Raw genomic sequence first — 20,000 nt, 5'->3', positions numbered from 1 at the left:
GTGCAGAAACTACGAAGCGTCTATTTACCAATCCATCTTTGTAATGAGCTTTTGTCACTCTATCAATTAAAAGTTGATAAAAAAAGTTGATGAGCTGACTAAATCACTTACATAAGGGACACACATTTAGAGAGACATGTGAACTGAAGAACAGTAGCTGTATATATATTCTCTGATTGCAGTTTAGGCAAAATATAGCTTGGTTTATCTGTTCGCTTCAAACCTTCAAACAATGAGTAATCATTCTGAAGAGGGGACCATTATCCAATTTCTGAGTGTGTGTGTGTACGTGCACCGTGTGTGTGTGTGTGTGTACGTGCACCGTGTGTGTGTGTGTGTGTGTGTGTGTGTGTGTGTGTGTGTGTACGTGCACCGTGTGTGTGTACGTGCACCGTGTGTGTGTGTGTGTGTGTGTGTGCATATATCCATTCTGTACTTGTGTTTGGCTCAAATAATGGGTCCATTAATACCCCAGCATATGTTATGGCGAGGGAACAATGTCTTGATTTATATAAATGTTATTTGTGCTCTTATTATGGACATCTGGCTGCACTCGCTACTCTGGCCCAATGCAATGGATTCATATACACAATCAAGCCAAAATTATTGGAGTGTTGGTGTGTCGGGGAGACGGAGGTGTCATGTGTGCGTGCGTGTGTGTGTGTGTGTGGCCTACAGTATGCAATTGTGTGCATGTTTACATGAGTGTGTAGTTGTTGGTGTATTTGTGTATCTGTGTGTGTCTCTCTCTCTGTGTGTGTCTCTCTGTGTGTGTCTCTCTGTGTGTGTCTCTCTGTGTGTGTCTCTGTGTGTGTGTCTCTCTGTGTGTGTCCCTCTGTGTGTGTCTCTATGTGTGTGTCTCTCTGTGTGTCTCTCTGTGTGTGTGTCTCTGTGTATCTGTGTTTTTGTCTCTCTGTGTGTCTCTCTGTGTGTGTCCCTCTGTGTGTGTGTGTGTGTGTGTGTGTGTGTGTACCTGTGTGTGTCTCTGTGTGTGTGTCCCTCTGTGTGTGTGTGTGTGTGTGTACCTGTGTGTGTCTCTCTGTGTGTGTACCTGTGTGTTTTGGTTTGACGGCTACAGGATCACTGTAAAATGGTGCTCCCCCAGCCTCTCTGTCTCCCAGACTCTCTCCCTGTCCCCCAGCCTCTCTGTCTCCCAGACTCTCTCCCTGTCCCCCAGCCTCTCTGTCTCCCAGACTCTCTCCCTGTCCCCCAGCCTCTCTGTCTCCCAGACTCTCTCCCTGTCCCCCAGCCTCTCTGTCTCCCAGCCTCTCTGTCTCCCAGTCTCTCTCCCTGTCCCCCAGCCTCTCTGTCTCCCAGTCTCTCTCCCTGTCCCCCAGCCTCTCTGTCTCCCCGTCTCTCTCCCTGTCCCCCAGCCTCTCTGTCTCCCAGTCTCTCTCCCTGTCCCCCAGCCTCTCTGTCTCCCAGTCTCTCTCCCTGTCCCCCAGCCTCTCTGTCTCCCAGTCTCTCTCCCTGTCCCCCAGCCTCTCTGTCTCCCAGTCTCTCTCCCTGTCCCCCAGCCTCTCTGTCTCCCCGTCTCTCTCCCTGTCCCCCAGCCTCTCTGTCTCCCCGTCTCTCTCCCTGTCCCCCAGCCTCTCTGTCTCCCAGTCTCTCTCCCTGTCCCCCAGCCTCTCTGTCTCCCAGTCTCTCTCCCTGTCCCCCAGCCTCTCTGTCTCCCCGTCTCTCTCCCTGTCCCCCAGCCTCTCTGTCTCCCCGTCTCTCTCCCTGTCCCCCAGCCTCTCTGTCTCCCAGTCTCTCTCCCTGTCCCCCAGCCTCTCTGTCTCCCAGTCTCTCTCCCTGTCCCCCAGCCTCTCTGTCTCCCAGTCTCTCTCCCTGTCCCCCAGCCTCTCTGTCTCCCATCTCTCTCCCTGTCCCCCAGCCTCTCTGTCTCCCAGTCTCTCTCCCTGTCCCCCAGCCGCTCTGTCTCCCAGTCTCTCTCCCTGTCCCCCAGCCTCTCTGTCTCCCAGTCTCTCTCCCTGTCCTCCAGCCTCTCTGTCTCCCAGTCTCTCTCCCTGTCCCCCAGCCTCTCTGTCTCCCTGTCTCTCTCCCTGTCCTCCAGCCTCTCTGTCTCCCAGTCTCTCTCCCTGTCCCCCAGCCTCTCTGTCTCCCAGTCTCTCTCCCTGTCCCCCAGCCTCTCTGTCTCCCAGTCTCTCTCCCTGTCCTCCAGCCTCTCTGTCTCCCTGTCTCTCTCCCTGTCCCCCAGCCTCTCTGTCTCCCAGTCTCTCTCCCTGTCCCCCAGCCTCTCTGTCTCCCAGTCTCTCTCCCTGTCCCCCAGCCTATCTGTCTCCCAGTCTCTCTCCCTGTCCCCCAGCCTCTCTGTCTTCCAGTCTCTCTCCCTGTCCCCCAGCCTCTCTGTCTCCCAGTCTCTCTCCCTGTCCCCCAGCCTCTCTGTCTCCCAGTCTCTCTCCCTGTCCCCCAGCCTCTCTGTCTCCCAGACTCTCTGTCTCCCAGTCTCTCTCCCTGTCCCCCAGCCTCTCTGTCTCCCAGTCTCTCTCCCTGTCCTCCAGCCTCTCTGTCTTCCAGTCTCTCTCCCTGTCCCCCAGCCTCTCTGTCTCCCAGTCTCTCTCCCTGTCCCCCAGCCTCTCTGTCTCCCAGTCTCTCTCCCTGTCCCCCAGCCTCTGTCTCCCTGTCTCTCTTCCTGTCCGTCAGTGGGAGAGTAACTAGTAGCTACACTGACTACAGATCAGTATCATAGATTAATCCCCCACAAGCTCTGCACCTCCACTGTCCCAGCATGCCTCAGTGTAATCTTGGTTAACTCAGAACTAAAGTATTCAGTAATTGGTCAGCTGCTCGATTATGTTCTGGGTCCATACATGTTAATAGAAGAGATTAAGAGATGCTAGACCAAAGAGTGGAACCAGAATGAGGAGCTCCACCCTCTCTCTTTGAAAGTTACGGGCCGAATGTCCCCTCCCCTTCCGAAATTTGAAAGATGCTAACACCTGTGAAATCGTGATTTGTCCAAATAACCATTTACGAAAACCCAAACATCGTAACTACTGCTGCTCTTGATCCTACGTGTCCCGTTCAGTCCGGACAGATTCTACGGTACCAATTATGTTTACGTAGATCTGTCTATGAGAGATTAGCGTTAGCGCTATACAGGGGACATCCGTCTGTCTATGGCTCATACATATTAATGTATGCAGAATACACACTCCCCAAATGGCCTTACTCTGTATCGCCCTGCATGGCGACCCATGTGGGGGTCATTTGACATTAAATAGACTGCTTGGGTAATTTCATCAGGTATGGGACCTGAAAATCACTATGTGCCCCCTCTACCTTGTCCGCTGATCTCTGATGTGTATTACCAGCCCACGTTTTCAGAATATTATATATAAAATATGCACATAGATTTCGATGGAGGGAGAATTGTGTGTCTGCTAGATGAAGTGGGTAGGTGCTGAAGTAGTTTTGGATGGTGAAGTTTGATTATGTGGCGTCTTATAAAGACATTGGATTGTGTTTGTTCGTCAGTTAGATATTCTTCAAACCTAAACTTCTATGTTTAAATCTCTCTCTAACTTTCTTTTTCTCTCACTCTCTTTCTCTCTCTCTACCTTTCCCCCCCTCCCCCTCTTGTCCTCTGTGATTCACTAACAAGCGCATGTAATTGTAAGTCGCTCTGGATAAGAGCGTCTGCTAAATGACTAAAATGTAAATGTAAATGTACACTTGTCAGGGGTTCCAGTGTCCCCCCCATGTTCCCCCCGACGCTCATGAGTGGAGACACGCCTCAGCGCTACCGGGACCCCTCATGACATGCTCCTTTAGACACGCTCCGCTGTACCCCTTATAACCCTGCTATACCCCTCGCCGCCAACGCCCCAAAATTCGAGGGATCGCCCGCCTCTGTGTCCAAACCAATTAAGAAAGTCATACTCTGACAGAGGGAAGCCAGTGAAAGAGAGAAAGAGGGAAAATGGACAAACAAAGATTAATAGCTGCCTTTTGGTTGTTCCTCTCTTAAACAGCAGGTATTAGCACCTTTTGTGTGTGTTTGAATGTGTGTATGTGTTGAAGTATTTGTGTATACGTGGGTAAAGATGTTGGTGTATATATACAGTGCCTTCAGAAAGTATTCATATCCCTTGACTTATATATATATGTTGTTGTGTTACAGCCTGAATTCATAATGGATTAAATCAATTTTTTTTGGCTCACCCGTCTACACACAATACCCCATAATGACAAAGTGATTTTTTGTTGTTGATATTTTAGCAAATATATTGACATTTAAATACAGAAATATCAAATGTACATAAGTATTCACACCACTGAGTGAACACATGTTAGAATCACCTTTGGCAGCGATTACAGCTGTGAGTCTTTCTGGGTAAATCTCTAAGAGCTTTCCACACCTGACTTGTACAATATTTTCATATTACTCTTTTAAATATTCTTCAAGTTCTGTCAAGTTGGTTGTTGATCATTGCTAGACAGCCATTTTCAAGTATTGCCATAGACTTTGAAGCCGATTTAAGTAAAAACTGTAACTAGGCCACTCATTGTCGTCTTGGTAAGAAAAGGTGCATTTGTTTCCCAGTGTCTGTTGGAGCTGAACCAGTTTTTCCTCTAGGATTTTGCCTGTGCTTAGCTCTATTCCATATATGCTTATCCTAATAAAAAAAACTCCCTAGTCTTTGCAGATGACAAGCATACCCATAACATGATGCAGCCTCCACCATGCTTGAAAATATGAAGATTGTTACTCAGTGATGTGTTGTGTTGGATTTACCCCAAACATTATGCTTTGTATTCAGGACATAAAGTTAATTTCTTTGCCACATTTTTTTGCAGTTTTACTTTAGTGCCTTATTGCATACAGGATACATGTTTTGGAATATTTATCTTCTGTACAGACTTCCTTCTTTTCACTCTGTCATTTAGGTTAGTATTTTGGAGTAACTACAGTGATGTTGATCCATCCTCAGTTGTATCCTATCACAGCCATTAAACTCTTTAACTGCTTTAAAGTCACCATTGGCTTCATGGTGAAATACCTGAGTGGTTTCCTTCCTCTCCGGCAACTGAGTTAGGAAGGACGCCTGTATCTTTGTAGTGACTGGGTGTATTGATACACCATAAAAAGTGTTATTAATAACTTCACCATGCTCAAAATGATATTCAATGTCTGCTTTTTTTAAATGTTTACCCATCTACCAATAGCTGCCCTTCTTTGCGAGGCATTGGAAAACCTCCCTGGTCTTTGTGGTTGAATATGTGTTTGTAATTCACTGCTCGACTGAGGCACCTTACAGATAATTGTATGTGTGGGGTACAGAGATGAGGTAGTCATGAAAAAATAATGTTAAAAACTATTATTGCACACAGAGGGAGTCCATGCAACTTATTATGTGACTTGTTAAGCACATTTTTACTCCTGAACTTATTTAGGCTTGCCATAAGAAAGGGGTTGAAAACTTATTGACATTTCAGCTTTTAATTTTTAATTAATATGTACAAATGGCTAAAAACATAATTACAATTTGACATTATGGGGTATTGTGTGTAGGCCAATGACACATCTCAATTTAATCAATTTTAAATTCATGCTGTAACACAACAAAATGTGGAAAAAGTCATGTGGTGTGAATACTTTCTGAAGGCACTGTATGTAGGCCTCTGTGTTTTCATACATACAGTAGCAGTCAAAAGTTTGGACACACTTACTCATTTTAGGGGTTTCTTTATTTTTACTATTTTCTACATTGTAGAATAATAGTGAAGACATCAAAACTATGAAATAACACATATGGAATCATGTAGCAACCAAAAAAGTGTTAAACAAATCAAAATATATTTGATATTCTTCAAAGTAGCCACCCTTTGCTTTGATGACAGCATAGCACACTCTTGGCATTCTCTCAACCAGCTTCATGAGGAATGCTTTTCCAACAGTCTTGAAGGAGTTCCCACATATGCTGAACACTTGTTGGCTGCTTTTCCTTCTCTGCGGTCTGACTCATCCCAAACCATCTCAATTGGATTGAGGTCGGGTGATTGTGGAGGCCAGGTCATCTGATGCAGCATTCAATCACTCTCCTTGGTCAAATAGCCCTTACACAGCCTGGAGGTGTGTTTTGGGCCATTGTCCTGTTGAAAAGCAAATTATAGTCCAACTAAGCGCAAACCAGATGGGATGGCGTATCGCTGCAGAATGTTGTGGAAGCCATGCTGGTTACGTGTGCCTTGAATTCTAAATAAATCACAACAGTGTCACCAGCAAAGCACCATCACACCTCCTCCTCCATGCTTCACAGTGGGAACCACACATGCAGATATCATCTGTTCACCTACTCTGCGTCTCACAAAGATACGGTCGGAACCAAAAATCTCTAATTTGGACTCATCAGACCAAAGGACAGATTTCCACCGGTCTAATGTCCATTGCTCGTGTTTCTTGGCCCAAGCAAGTCTCTTCTTCTTATTGGTGTCCTTTAGTAGTGGTTTCTTTGCAGCAATTCGACCATGAAGGCCTGATTCACGCAGTCTCCTCTGAACAGTTGATGTTCAGATGTGTCTGTTACTTGAACTCTGTGACGCATTTATTTGGACTGCAATCTGAGGAGCAGTTAATTGCCGATTTCTGAGGCTGGTAGCTCTAATGAACTTATCCTCTGCAGCAGAGGTAACAGTTTCATCATTGTGCTTGATGGTTGTTGTGACTGCACTTGAAGAAACGTTCAGTTCTTGACATTTTCCGGATTGACTGACCTTCATGTCTTAAAGTAATGATGGACTGTCGTTTCTCTTTGCTTATTTGAGCTGTTCTTGCCATAATATGGACTTGGTCTTTTACCAAATAGGGATATCTTCTGTATACCACCCCTACCTTGTCACAACACAAATGATTGGCTCAAACACATTAAGAAGGAAAGAAAGCTGGTTGAGAGAATGCCAAGAGTGTGCAAAGTTGTCATCAAGGCAAAGAGTGGCTACTTTGAAGAATATAAAATATATTTTGATTTGTTTAACACTTTCTTTGGTTACTACATGATTCCGCATGTGTTATTTCATAGTTTTGATGTTTTCACTGTTATTCTAAAATGTAGAAAATAGTAAACATAAAGAAAAACCCTTGAATGAGTAGGCGTGTCCAAACTTTTGACTGGTACTGTATATATACATATATGTATGTATTGGTGTACATTTTGCATTATTTACAGTAAGGGTCTTAATGTACAGTGTGTGTGTTTGTATATGTATAGTGTCAGCATTTAGACTTATTAAGATAGTAATAATGTTTACATATCTTGCATTCCCCATCTCATATGTATATACTGTATTCTATACTATCTATTGCATCTTAGCCTATGCCACTCTGATAATGACATTCCTCATCCATATATTTATCTATTCTTATTCCATTCCTTTACTTAGATTTGTGTGTATTGGTTTTTTGTTGTGGAACTGTTAGATTTTACTTGCTAGATATTAGACTCCTTGCTGGTTATTATTTAAAGGAACAGTCTCATATCCCTTTCTCCTGCGTTTACCAGGGACAGTACTGTATGTGAGTAACCTGTCCCGTTGTTCTCTCAGGCCTGTGTTCATGGTGGAGATCTACCTACAGTCGGACAGAGTGTTCTTGTTTGGCGCCAAGACACAGGAGACACAGCAAGATTGGGTCCAGGCTATCGCCAAGGTGTGTGTGTGTGTGTGTGTGGGTGTGTGTGTGGAGATGTGTGTGTGTGTTTTTAGTCAATTTCTTTACTTGTTTTACACAGTGTAATGAGTGTGGTTCTGTCTGCGTGTGTAACAGTGTGTGTCATTAGATAACACAATATATCCATTTCACCCTCCTTAACACACGCACACACACACACACACACACACACACACACACACACACACACACACACACACACACACACACACGGCCCCTCGAACCATCAAGAAGACATAGTGTTCCAACTATCTGTGACAAGCTCTTGTAATGGCACACTACACAAAATATGTCCTCAATTCCTTTTTTTTCTTTTATCTTGCTCAACCTATCTATTAATTCCAATTGGTGCTAGATAGTGGGAGAGGTAGTCGTATTAGTCCACCTGTCTGTGTAGCCTAGGCCTTAGACGTCCTCGTGTTTCAATTTGAGCTGCAATCAAACGGTGAAGACACTGAGAGAGAGAGAGAGAGAGAGAGAGAGAGAGAGAGAGAGAGAGAGAGAGAGAGAGAGAGAGAGAGAGAGAGAGAGAGAGAGAGAGAGAGAGAGAGAGAGAGAGAGAGAGAGAGAGAGAGAGAGAGAGAGAGAGAGAGAGAGAGAGAGAGAGAGAGAGAGAGAGAGAGAGAGAGAGAGAGAGAGAGAGAGAGAGAGAGAGAGAGAGAGAGAGAGAGAGAGAGAGAGAGAGAGAGAGAGAAGGTGTGTTAGAATCAAATTCAGCTGGGGAAAGAAGAAGTTAGGGAAAAGTTTTACCTCAAAGTTTGTTGCCTGTGCACAGATGTTTGGGGTTTTGCCTGTGTTAGTTTTGTTTTGCTGTGACTCTAGAGAATAGTTTTTATTTTGTGGTCTTGAGTTTTTGTTTTGTCTCCTTCAGTGTTTCGTACCATCTAAAGTAGAGGCTATGTTGAGGAGAGACTGCGAGCTGATTGGTAGGCTCTACTTTAAGGAAGGGTCATGACCTCTACCACTGGAGGTTGGTTGGTTCGCTCTGGAAGGCTCCGCCCTCTACTTTAGTTCCGGGAAGGAGGAGAGTACACAGGGGGCCATGCAGCTCAAACAACTACAGGAGCTCAGTAAGTATAGAGACCATACCTAAAGACACACAAACGCACATGCACGCACACGCACACACACACACACACACGCACACACACACACACACACACACACACACACACACACACACACACACACACACACACACACACACACACACACACACACACACACACACACACACACACACACACAAGGAGGAACTATATACAGTGAGGGAAAAAAGTATTTTATCCCCTGCTGATTTTGTACGTTTGCCCACTGACAAAGACATGATCAGTCTATAAATGGTAGGTTATTTGAACAGTGAGAGACAGAATAACAACATAAAAATCCAGAAAAACGAATGTCAAAAATGGTATAAATTGATTTGCATTTTAATGAGGGAAAGAAGTATTTGACCCCTCTGCAAAACATGACTTAGTACTTGGTGGCAAAACCCTTGTTGGCAATCACAGAGGTCAGACGTTTCTTGTAGTTGGCCACCAGGTTTGCACACATTTCAGGAGGGATTTTGTCCCACTCCTCTTTGCAGATCTTCTCCAAGTCATTATGGTTTCGAGGCTGACGTTTGGCAACTCGAACCTTCAGCTCCCTCCACAGATTTTCTATGGGATTAAGGTCTGGAGACTGGCTAGGCCACTCCAGGACCTTAATATGCTTCTTCTTGAGCCACTCCTTTGTTGCCTTGGCCGTGTGTTTTGGGTCATTGTCATGCTGGAATACCCATCCATGACCCATTTTCAATGCCCTGGCTGAGGGAAGGAGGTTCTCACCCAAGATTTGATGGTACATGGCCCCGTCCATCGTCCCTTTGATGCGGTGAAGTTGTCCTGTCCCCTTAGCAGAAAAACACCCCCAAAGCATAATGTTTCCACCTCTATGTTTGATGGTGGGGATGGTGTTCTTGGGGTCATAGGCAGCATTCCTCCTCCTCCAAACACGACGAGTTGAGTTGATGCCAAAGAGCTCCATTTTGGTCTCATCTGACCACAACACTTTCACCCAGTTCTCCTCTGAATCATTCAGATGTTCATTGGCAAACTTCAGACGGGCATGTATATGTGCTTTCTTGAGTAGGGGGACCTTGCGGGCGCTGCATGATTTCAGTCCTTCACGGCGTAGTGTGTTAGCAATTGTTTTCTTGGTGACTATGGTCCCAGCTGCCTTGAGATCATTGACAAGATCCTCCCGTGTAGTTCTGGGCTGATTGTCACGGTCGTCTAAGAGCGAAGGAGACCAAGGCGCAGCGTGTGCAAGAAACATGACTTTATTAATTAAAGTTTCGAACTACAAACAAAAGACGACTCATGAAGTCCACGGTACACCGACCGAAACGGAACAAAAACCCACAACACCCAAAGGAAAACATACAGATAAATATGGCTCCCAATCAGAGATAACGAGCCGACAGCTGACACTCGTTACCTCCGATTGGGAGTCACATGACTACACAAGAACTAACCAAAACCACACACACCCAAATTAACACACCCTATTCCCAACCTAACCAAAACAAACCCCCACAAAACGAATACACCCTGGCTCAAATACAAGTCCCGGAGCCAGAGTGTGACAGTACCCCCCCCTAAAGGCGCGGACTGCGACCGCGCCTCAACTAGGGCTAACCCAGGGAGGGCTGGGTGGGCATACCTCTTCGGCGGTGGTTCCGGCTCTGGTCGTGGTCCCCACCCCACCATAGTCACTACCCGCTTCCGTAGCCTCCTCCAACTGACCACCCTCCAACTTAACCCCACCGGATTAAGGGGCAGCACCGGACTAAGAGGCAGCACCGGACTAAGGGGCAGCACCGGACTAAGGGGCAGCACCAGGCTAAGGGGCAGCACCGGACTGAATGGCGGATCCTGGCTGGCTGGCTCTGGCGGATCCTGGCTGGCTGGCGGACCCCGGCTGGACGGCTCTGGCGGATCCTGGCTGGACGGCTCATGGCTGGCTGACGGATCTGGCTGCTCATGGCTGGCTGACGGATCTGGCTGCTCATGGCTGGCTGACGGATCTGGCTGCTCATGGCAGGCTGACGGATCTGGCTGCTCATGGCTGGCTGACGGATCTGGCTGCTCATGGCAGGCTGACGGATCTGGCTGCTCATGGCTGGCAGAAGGCTCTGGCTGATCCTGTCTGGCGGAAGGCTCTGGCTGATCCTGTCTGGCGGAAGGCTCTGGCTGATCCTGTCTGGCGGAAGGCTCTGGCTGATCCTGTCTGGCGGAAGGCTCTGGCTGATCCTGTCTAGCGGAAGGCTCTAGCGGCTCCTGTCTGGCGGAAGGCTTTAGCAGCTCCGGTCTGGCGGACGGCTCTGAAGGCTCATGGCAGACGGGCGGCTTTGCAGGCTCAGTACAGACGGGCAGTTCAGACGGCGTTGGGCAGACAGGCAGTTCAGGCGCCGTTGGGCAGACGGGCAGTTCAAGCGCCGTTGGGCAGACGGGCAGTTCAGGCGCCGTTGGGCAGACGGGCAGTTCAGGCGCCGTTGGGCAGACGGCAGACTCTGGCCGGCCGAGACGCACTATAGGCCTGGTGCGTGGTGCCGGAACTGGTGGTCCCGGGCTGAGGACACGCATCTCAGGGCTAGTGCGGGGAGCAGCAACAGGACGCACAGGACTCTGGGGACACACAGGAGGCTTGGTGCGTGGTGTAGGCACTGGTGGTACTGGGCTGGAGCGGGGAGGTGGCGCCGGAAATACCGGACCGTGCAGGCTTACTGGCTCCCTTGAGCACTGAGCCTGCCCAACCTTACCTGGTTGTATGCTCCCCGTCGCCCGACCAGTACGGGAAGGTGGAATAACCCGCACCGGGCTATGTAGGCGAACCGGGGACACCATGCGTAAGGCTGGTGCCATGTAAGCCGGCCCGAGGAGACGCATTGGTGGCCAGATGCGTTGGGCCGGCTTCATGACATCCGGCTCAACGCTCAATCTAGCCCGGCCGATACGTGGAGCTGGAATGTACCGAACCGGGCTAAGCACGCGTACAGGAGACACCATGCGCTCTACTGCGTAACACGGTGTCTGCCCGTACTCTCGCTCTCCACGGTAAGTACAGGGAGTAGGCGCAGGTCTCCTACCTGACTTCGCCACACTCCCCTTAAGGCCCCCCCCAAGAAATTTTTGGGTAGTCCTCACGGGCTTCCAGCCTTGCCTCTGTGCTGCCTCCTCATATTGCCTCCTCTCGGCTTTAGCTGCCTCCAGCTCTTCACGAGGGCGGCGATATTCTCCCGGTTGTGCCCAAGGACCCCTTCCATCCAGTATCTCCTCCCATGTCCATGAATCCTGTGTAGGTTGGTCCTGTTGCCGCTTGACACGCCGCTTGGTCCTAGAATGGTGGGTTTTTCTGTCACGGTCGTCTAAGAGCGAAGGAGACCAAGGCGCAGCGTGTGCAAGAAACATGACTTTATTAATTAAAGTTTCGAACTACAAACAAAAGACGACTCATGAAGTCCACGGTACACCGACCGAAACGGAACAAAAACCCACAACACCCAAAGGAAAACATACAGATAAATATGGCTCCCAATCAGAGATAACGAGCCGACAGCTGACACTCGTTACCTCCGATTGGGAGTCACATGACTACACAAGAACTAACCAAAACCACACACACCCAAATGAACACACCCTATTCCCAACCTAACCAAAACAAACCCCCACAAAACGAATACACCCTGGCTCAAATACAAGTCCCGGAGCCAGAGTGTGACACTGATTCCTCACCGTTCTCATGATCATTGCAACTCCACGAGGTGAGATCTTGCATGGAGCCCCAGGCCGAGGGAGATTGACAGTTATTTTGTGTTTCTTCCATTTGCGAATAATTGCACCAACTGTTGTCACCTTCTCACCAAGCTGCTTGGCGATGGTCTTGTAGACCATTCCAGCCTTGTGTAGGTCTACAATCTTGTCCCTGACATCCTTGGAGAGCTCTTTGGTCTTGGCCATGGTGGAGAGTTTGGAATCTGATTGATTGCTTCTGTGGACGGGTGTCTTTTATACAGGTAACAAACTGAGATTAGGAGCACTCCCTTTAAGAGTGTGCTCCTAATCTCACCTCATTACCTGTATAAAAGACACCTGGGAGCCAGAAATCTTTCTGATTGAGAGGGGGTCAAATAATTATTTCCCTCATTAAAATGAAAATCAGTTTATAACATTTTTGCCATGCGTTTTTCTGGATTTTTGTTGTTGTTATTCTGTCTCTCACTGTTCAAATAAACCTACCATTAAAATTATAGGCTGATAATTTCTTTGTCAGTGGGCAAACGTACAAAATCAGCAGGGGATCAAATACCTTTTTCCCCTCACTGTAGGCTCAGGTAACATATATAGTACAGTATAACATGTCGATCACATCTTGACCCTGCATGGCATTAGTTATCATCTTTGAAGTGGCACCGTCTCTCTCCGCTCTCCACTGGCATGTGATATTGACATCTCCACACTACTGTGGGATGCGTGAGTGTGCCCTCCTACGTCTGAGAGAGAGTCTCCACACTACAGTCCTCTTTAAAAGTATTCTCAGCGGAGAGCAAAGAAAGTTGCCCAGTGGGTATGTCAGCCGTGTCGGCGAGAAGTTCACACGGAGTTGGCAGCCAACTAGACTTTCAAAATTTCAATTGATTGCACCAGAATGATGTGTAATCCGTTTAAGGCTTACTGTAGATCAAATCGGAATGTCGCTGCGTTCCCACCCCCTCCTCTTACCTGGGGCAGGATCAGAGAGCTGGGAGCTGCCAAAGCTTTCCCCGGTTCTCCCGGCGCTCTGAAATCCATGTTTGTCACAGACGGGAAGCCTCAGAGGTACCAGAGGGTCTCTCTGTGTTCTCTTATAGGGTGAAACGTTGTGGAATCTGAAATGTAAGGAACCCCATCCTGTGACATAGACTTTGCCCTCATTAGTAACACTGACACCCCAAACAGAGGGTTACACCCATTAGTAACACTGACACCCCAAAACAGAGGGTTACACCCATTAGGAACACTGACACCCCAAAACAGAGGGTTACACCCATTAGTAACACTGACACCCCAAAACAGAGGGTTACACCCATTAGGAACACTGACACCCCAAAACAGAGGGTTACACCCATTAGTAACAATGACACCCCAAAACAGAGGGTTACACCCATTAGTAACACTGACACCCCAAAACAGAGGGTTACACCCATTAGTAACACTGACACCCCAAAACAGAGGGTTACACCCATTAGTATTATCACTGACACCCCAAAACAGAGGGTTACACCCATTAGTAACACTGACACCCCAAAACAGAGGGTTACACCCACTAGTAACACTGACACCCCAAAACAGAGGGTTACACCCATTAGTAACAATGACACCCCAAACAGAGGGTTACACCCATTAGTAACACTGGCACACCAAACAGAGGGTTACACCCATTAGTAACACTGACACCCCAAAACAGAGGGTTACACCCATTAGTAACAATGACACCCCAAAACAGAGGGTTACACCCATTAGTAACACTGGCACCCCAAACAGAGGGTTGCAGCAGTGTACCACAGAAAGATCATACATGTTTTAGACAGTTTAGAGGCATTGGGATGTTCACTAGGACACAACCATCTGGGCTGCTTTAGAAATGACTCTCTGGCTCCAGTTTAGAGTATACTATGATATATAATATGTACAGTGGGGTTAAATGATTGACCCCCTTGATAAATCTGAGCAATAATGACTGTTCAAAATAAATAATTCAAATACTGAGATATGTTGAATTAAAAAATGTAAATAAAATATACATTATATTATTTTATACTAATACAAGTCATCTTTTTATTTTTTTCTTCAGAAAGGTCAAAATTATTGACACTCCTAAAGATTCTTATGAATAAAGTAGTTAAAAGTTTAGTATTTGGTCCCATATTCTTGGCACGCAATGACTACATCAAGCTTGTGACTCTATAAACTTGTTGGATGCATTTGCAGTTTGTTTTGGTTTTGTTTCAGATTATTTTGTGCCCAATAGAAATTAATGGTAAATAATGTATTGTCATTTTGGAGTGACTTTTATTGTAAATAAGAATATAATATGTTTCTTAACACTTCTACTTTAATGTTGATGCTACCATGATAATAGATAATCCTGAATGATTTATGAATAATGATGAGTGAGAAAGTTACAGAGGGTAAACGATCATACCCCCGAGACATGCTAACCTCTCACCATTACCAATGACAGGGGAGGTTAGCATGTCTTGGGTAATAATTTTGACATCTGAGAAAAAATTATATTACTTGTTAAACAAAATCTCTTCCTCCGAGCAATTGTGTTAGTTTAAAATAATATAATTTCCTTTAAAAAAAATGTTTTAGACAACATAGCTCAGTATTTGAATTATTTATTTGATGCAGTCATTATTGCACATCTTTATCAAGGGTGTCAATAATTTAGGACCCCACTGTATGTATGTGTATATATACAGTGGGGAGAACAAGTATTTGATACACTGCCGATTTTGCAGGTTTTCCTACTTACAAAGCATGTAGAGGTCTGTAATTTTTATCATAGGTACACTTCAACTGTGAGAGACGGAATCTAAAACAAAAATCCAAATTGTATAATTTTTAAGTAATTGATTTGCATTTTATTGCATGACATAAGTATTTGATCACCTACCAACCAGTAAGAATTCCGGCTCTCACAGACCTGTTAGTTTTTCTTTAAGAAGCCCTCCTGTTCTCCACTCATTACCTGTAGTAACTGCACCTGTTTGAACTCGTTACCTATATAAAAGACACCTGTCCACACACTCAATCAAACAGACTCCAACCTCTCCACAATGGCCAAGACCAGAGAGCTGTGAAAGGACATCAGGGATAAAATTGTAGACCTGCACAAGGCTGGGACGGGCTACAGGACAATAGGCAAGCAGCTTGGTGAGAAGGCAACAACTGTTGGTGCAAATATTAGAAAATGGAAGAAGTTCAAGATGACGGTCAATCACCCTCGGTCTGGGGCTCTATGCAAGATCTCACCTCGTGGGGCATCAATGATCATGAGGAAGGTGCGGGATCAGCCCAGAACTACACGGCAGGACTTGGTCAATGACCTGAAGAGAGCTGGGACCACAGTCTAAAAAAAAAACATTAGTAACACACTACGCCGTCATGGATTAAAATCCTGCAGCGCACGCAAGGTCCCCCTGCTCAAGCCAGCGCATGTCCAGGCCCATCTGAAGTTTGCCAATGACCATCTGGATGATCCAGAGGAGGAATGGGAGAAGGTCATGTGGTCTGATGAGACAAAAATAGAGCTTTTTGGTCTAAACTCCACTCGCCATGTTTGGAGGAAGAAGAAGGATGAGTACAACCCCAAGAACACCATCCCAACGGTGAAGCATGGAGGTGGAAATATCATTCTTTGGGGATGCTTTTCTGCAAAGGGGACAGGACGACTGCACCGTATTGAGGGGAGGATGGATGGGGCCATATATCGCGAGATCTTGGCCAACAACCTCCTTCCCTCAGTAAGAGCATTGAAGATGGGTCGTGGCTGGGTCTTCCAGCATGACAACGACCCGAAACACACAGCCAGGGCAACTAAGGAGTGGCTCCGTAAGAAGCATCTCAAGGTCCTGGAGTGGCCTAGCCAGTCTCCAGACCTGAACCCAATAGAACATCTTTGGAGGGAGCTGAAAGTCCATATTGCCCAGCGACAGCCCCGAAACCTGAAGGATCTGGAGAAGGTCTGTATGGAGGAGTGGGCCAAAATCCCTGCTGCAGTGTGTGCAAACCTGGTCAAGACCTACAGGAAACGTATGATCTCTGTAATTGCAAACAAAGATTTCTGTACCAAATATTAAGTTCTGCTTTTCTGATGTATCAAATACTTATGTCATGCAATAAAATGCAAATTAATTACTTAAAAATCATACAATGTGATTTTCTGGATTTTTGTTTTAGATTCCGTCTCTCACAGTTGAAGTGTACCTATGATAAAAACTACAGACCTCTACATGCTTTGTAAGTAGGAAAACCTGCAAAATCGTCAGTGTATCAAATACTTGTTCTCACCACTGTATATTTATATATATATATATATATATATATATATATATATATATATATAATATATGCCATTTAGCAGACGCTTCCATCCAAAGTGACTTACAGTCATGTCAAGTATTCTACGAATGGATGGTCCTGGGAATCGAACCCACTATCCTGGCATTTCAAGCGCCATGCTCTACCAACTGAGCTACAGAGGATCACCATGAGTAAAGCTGGGCATATCCACTGATCTGCCTCTCCTCTGTATTAGGTAGAGGTCATTATGTCATGAAATGGTGACTTGCCCAGGGATTGACTTCAGGTCTGATCTGCCTTATCACCAGCCAGGACTAAGGACAGAGAGAGAGAGCGAGAGAGAGAGAGAGAGAGAGACGGGAGAAAATGATTAATGAAAATTAAAGTCTGGTTAGAGTTAAGCTGCCACGGTGTTCTGATCTCAGTGTGCATCCCCTATTGTAAGGTGTCTACCCACTCTGCCCAGAGTGGGTGAAAACACGCTTCGGTGATGAAATTTCACTTCCTTATGTTATAAAATACATTTATAAATACACCAAGACAAATTTGATTCTTCATGTTCTGAATTGTTCAGTGGGTCTTTCTCTAACATATCATTAACATTATATCAAAAAAGTTTGGATTTTGTAACCTAATACAGACGATAATAAGCATTGATCTCTGTTGACAGAGCGGTGCAGCATTTTCGCAGCAACTTTTTTAGGATTTACATGTTGTGGTGGTCATCTGCAAAGTTGTTTCTGCGGGTCACAAAAAGCTAAATTAGCATGACACGGGGCTGAATTACATGTAAAAGGCTTTGAAAATAAAAAAAAGCTTACACTCATTGCTCCATTGACATTTCCAGAGATAGGCTTGTTATTGTGAGAAGTCTTTGAAAAAGAATAGTAATTTCACATTAATATGAAAAGGGTATACTAAAATATGAAAATACTACGTCATATCTCAAAATCGATATCTATCTTACGTCTATATTGTTTTATGTCGAGAGGAAAGATGACGAGTTCAACAGTGAGCCTGTCAGTTAACCTTAACTCTAACACAGCCCAGCTAAAGTGATGCAACTTTCTTTAGTCACCCTAATTTTGGCCATCCTACAAGGGTAAAAAAAACTCCAATAACTTTTAAATGAATTATGCCAGAGCCATGAGGTTTGGACTATTGGTTTTCTTAGAGGAGTATCTACACAATTATCATAGTATTGTACCCAATGGTCAAATTATGCGTTTTGATTGGACACCTATTGTTTCAGAACAAGATAAGCACATCATCAATTTGTTTCTTCAATATAGTTGATTCAGTATTTGTTACAGGGGTGTAGTTTGTAAAATTGTGTATTGTTATTCCAAAATTGTCACTGGCCAACAAAGAAACTAAATAACTAGTGCAAGGGAAATTGGAGTGAGACAGGCTTTTTTGCAGGAGTACCAGCCCCTGATTCATCAAAGATAGAATCACTCCGATGATACCCATTAGCAAAACCAGAACTCTGCGACACTCTCTCTCTCTCTACAGCACAGCACATTTAGGAAAATAATAGAATCATTCACATCGTCTAGTAAGCAAGCAAGCGGACTCACAGTTGATTTCCGGGCTTTTAATACACAGAATTGCTGTGTGATAATGTGTGCTGTTGTTACCTTAAAAAATAAAAAACATTTATTTCTCTGAAGAACGAAGAAACAAAGCATAACAAGCAGTCTTTTACCGGCCAAATCCCAATACTTATTACAGGCCTACAAGGCTGCGGAGTTAGCTTCCTTATCCCAGAAGCATAACATTTTAATAACATTTCCACAGCGAGAGCCGAGAGGTGGATAAAGTGATTTTGATGTGTTTGTTTTGAAAAAATGACAAGCGTTTGCATTTACCTGATAACACTATTTTATTAATAAAGCCTTCTCAAGTCAATAGCAATCTCTGAAGCTCCTGTTTTTTTTACCGCAGGTTGCTGGAATCAGAGAAAAATTCCTTGCCCTTGAAACTATGCCAAACACAACATCAGCACATAATTTGCCACCAGAGAGTGGTGGAGATTAATAGTTTTGCCTGTTTACCTCCATATATTATTGAGAGTTTCTAGCCTAGTGGTTAAGAGCATTGGTCCAGTAACCAACAAGTCACTGGTTCAAATCTCCAAGCCAATTAGGTGAAAAATCTGTCTATGTGCCCTTGAGCAAGGCACTTAACCCTAATTGCTCCTGTAAGTCGCTCTGGATAAAAGCGTCTGCTAAATGATGTAAATGTATTTATTTTGTAATATCAGTGTTACCAGTGGCTCATCACCCTTATATTGTCTTCTTACAATGCTTGACAGTAAAGCAGATCTGATTGTTCTAAAACAAAGGGTAGTTTGTGGCCAATATGAAACCGAATAAATAGGAGAGAAGGAGATTCATAGGTGTGAAAGCAATTGGTATGTAGGACATAGCAAGTTGTGCTATGTACTGTACATTGTGTGTGTGTGTGTGTGTGTGTGTGTGTGTGTGTGTGTGTGTGTGTGTGTGTGTGTGTGTGTGTGTGTGTGTGTGTGTGTGTGTAGAATAATGCAAAACAGTGCGATCTGATTTGGCACCACCCAGGCGTTGTAACAGCTGACGACCACTGACATCCAGGCTTCATGCCCCAGTCCCCCCCCCAGTCCCCCAGTCCCCCCCCACCCCCCCCCACTGAGTGAACATCACACAGGGACGTCAACAAGACAACGACCAGATGCATACAGTAGTGTCGGCTACACAGGCAACAGGGAAAATGCTATTTACTCTAGTGTGAAGCATTTATGGTTGCCGGCACGATCACTCGCTTAGATTTTTCCATCTCTTTCTGTCTCGTCCCCCCTGTTTTCCGCTGTCTGTGTGTCCAAGCAGATCTGCCTGGGGTCTGTGTACTACATCTACTTCTAGAAGGAACACTTTTCCTCCCACATAGCGAGGAATACTCTTAAGTGCATTGCAGCTATGCTTTGTTTCAGCATCGTCACAGCCGTGAACATACTATTCACGTGCCATCTTCCTTTCCTTTCCTCCGTTGTTGCTCTTCCTCAGCTGTTTCCACACACGTAGAAGGCGAGGAGAGGATCCAAGTGCTCTTGATGGTGGAGGGTGGAAGGTATGTGTGTCCGTGGTTTGTTCATTCCCAGCCTGCTTTGCAGCGTTGACACTGTGTTCTGATGTGTGTCATTTTTCATTGCAGTGTTTCCCCTATGTTCATTTAGC

The 20,000-nt window shown here is 45.5% G+C and overlaps 1 protein-coding gene across 1 annotated transcript in view; it reads left to right on the top strand.

The window, feature by feature from the left end:
• LOC311132616 (arf-GAP with Rho-GAP domain, ANK repeat and PH domain-containing protein 2-like) overlaps positions 1–20,000 on the top strand; it is a 113,144-nt gene that overhangs the window by 55,757 nt on the left and 37,387 nt on the right. Inside the window, 5 exon segments of the mRNA XM_084165862.1 lie at positions 7,549–7,651; positions 8,544–8,618; positions 8,620–8,641; positions 8,644–8,742; positions 19,830–19,893. Coding sequence (XP_084021988.1) covers positions 7,549–7,651; positions 8,544–8,618; positions 8,620–8,641; positions 8,644–8,742; positions 19,830–19,893 — 363 coding nt within the window.

Source organism: Coregonus lavaretus, assembly GCF_964263955.1.
Source record: "Coregonus lavaretus genome assembly, chromosome: 7".
NCBI classification, from domain to species: Eukaryota; Metazoa; Chordata; class Actinopteri; order Salmoniformes; family Salmonidae; genus Coregonus; species Coregonus lavaretus.
This window is presented reverse-complemented; position numbering and strand designations above follow the sequence as displayed.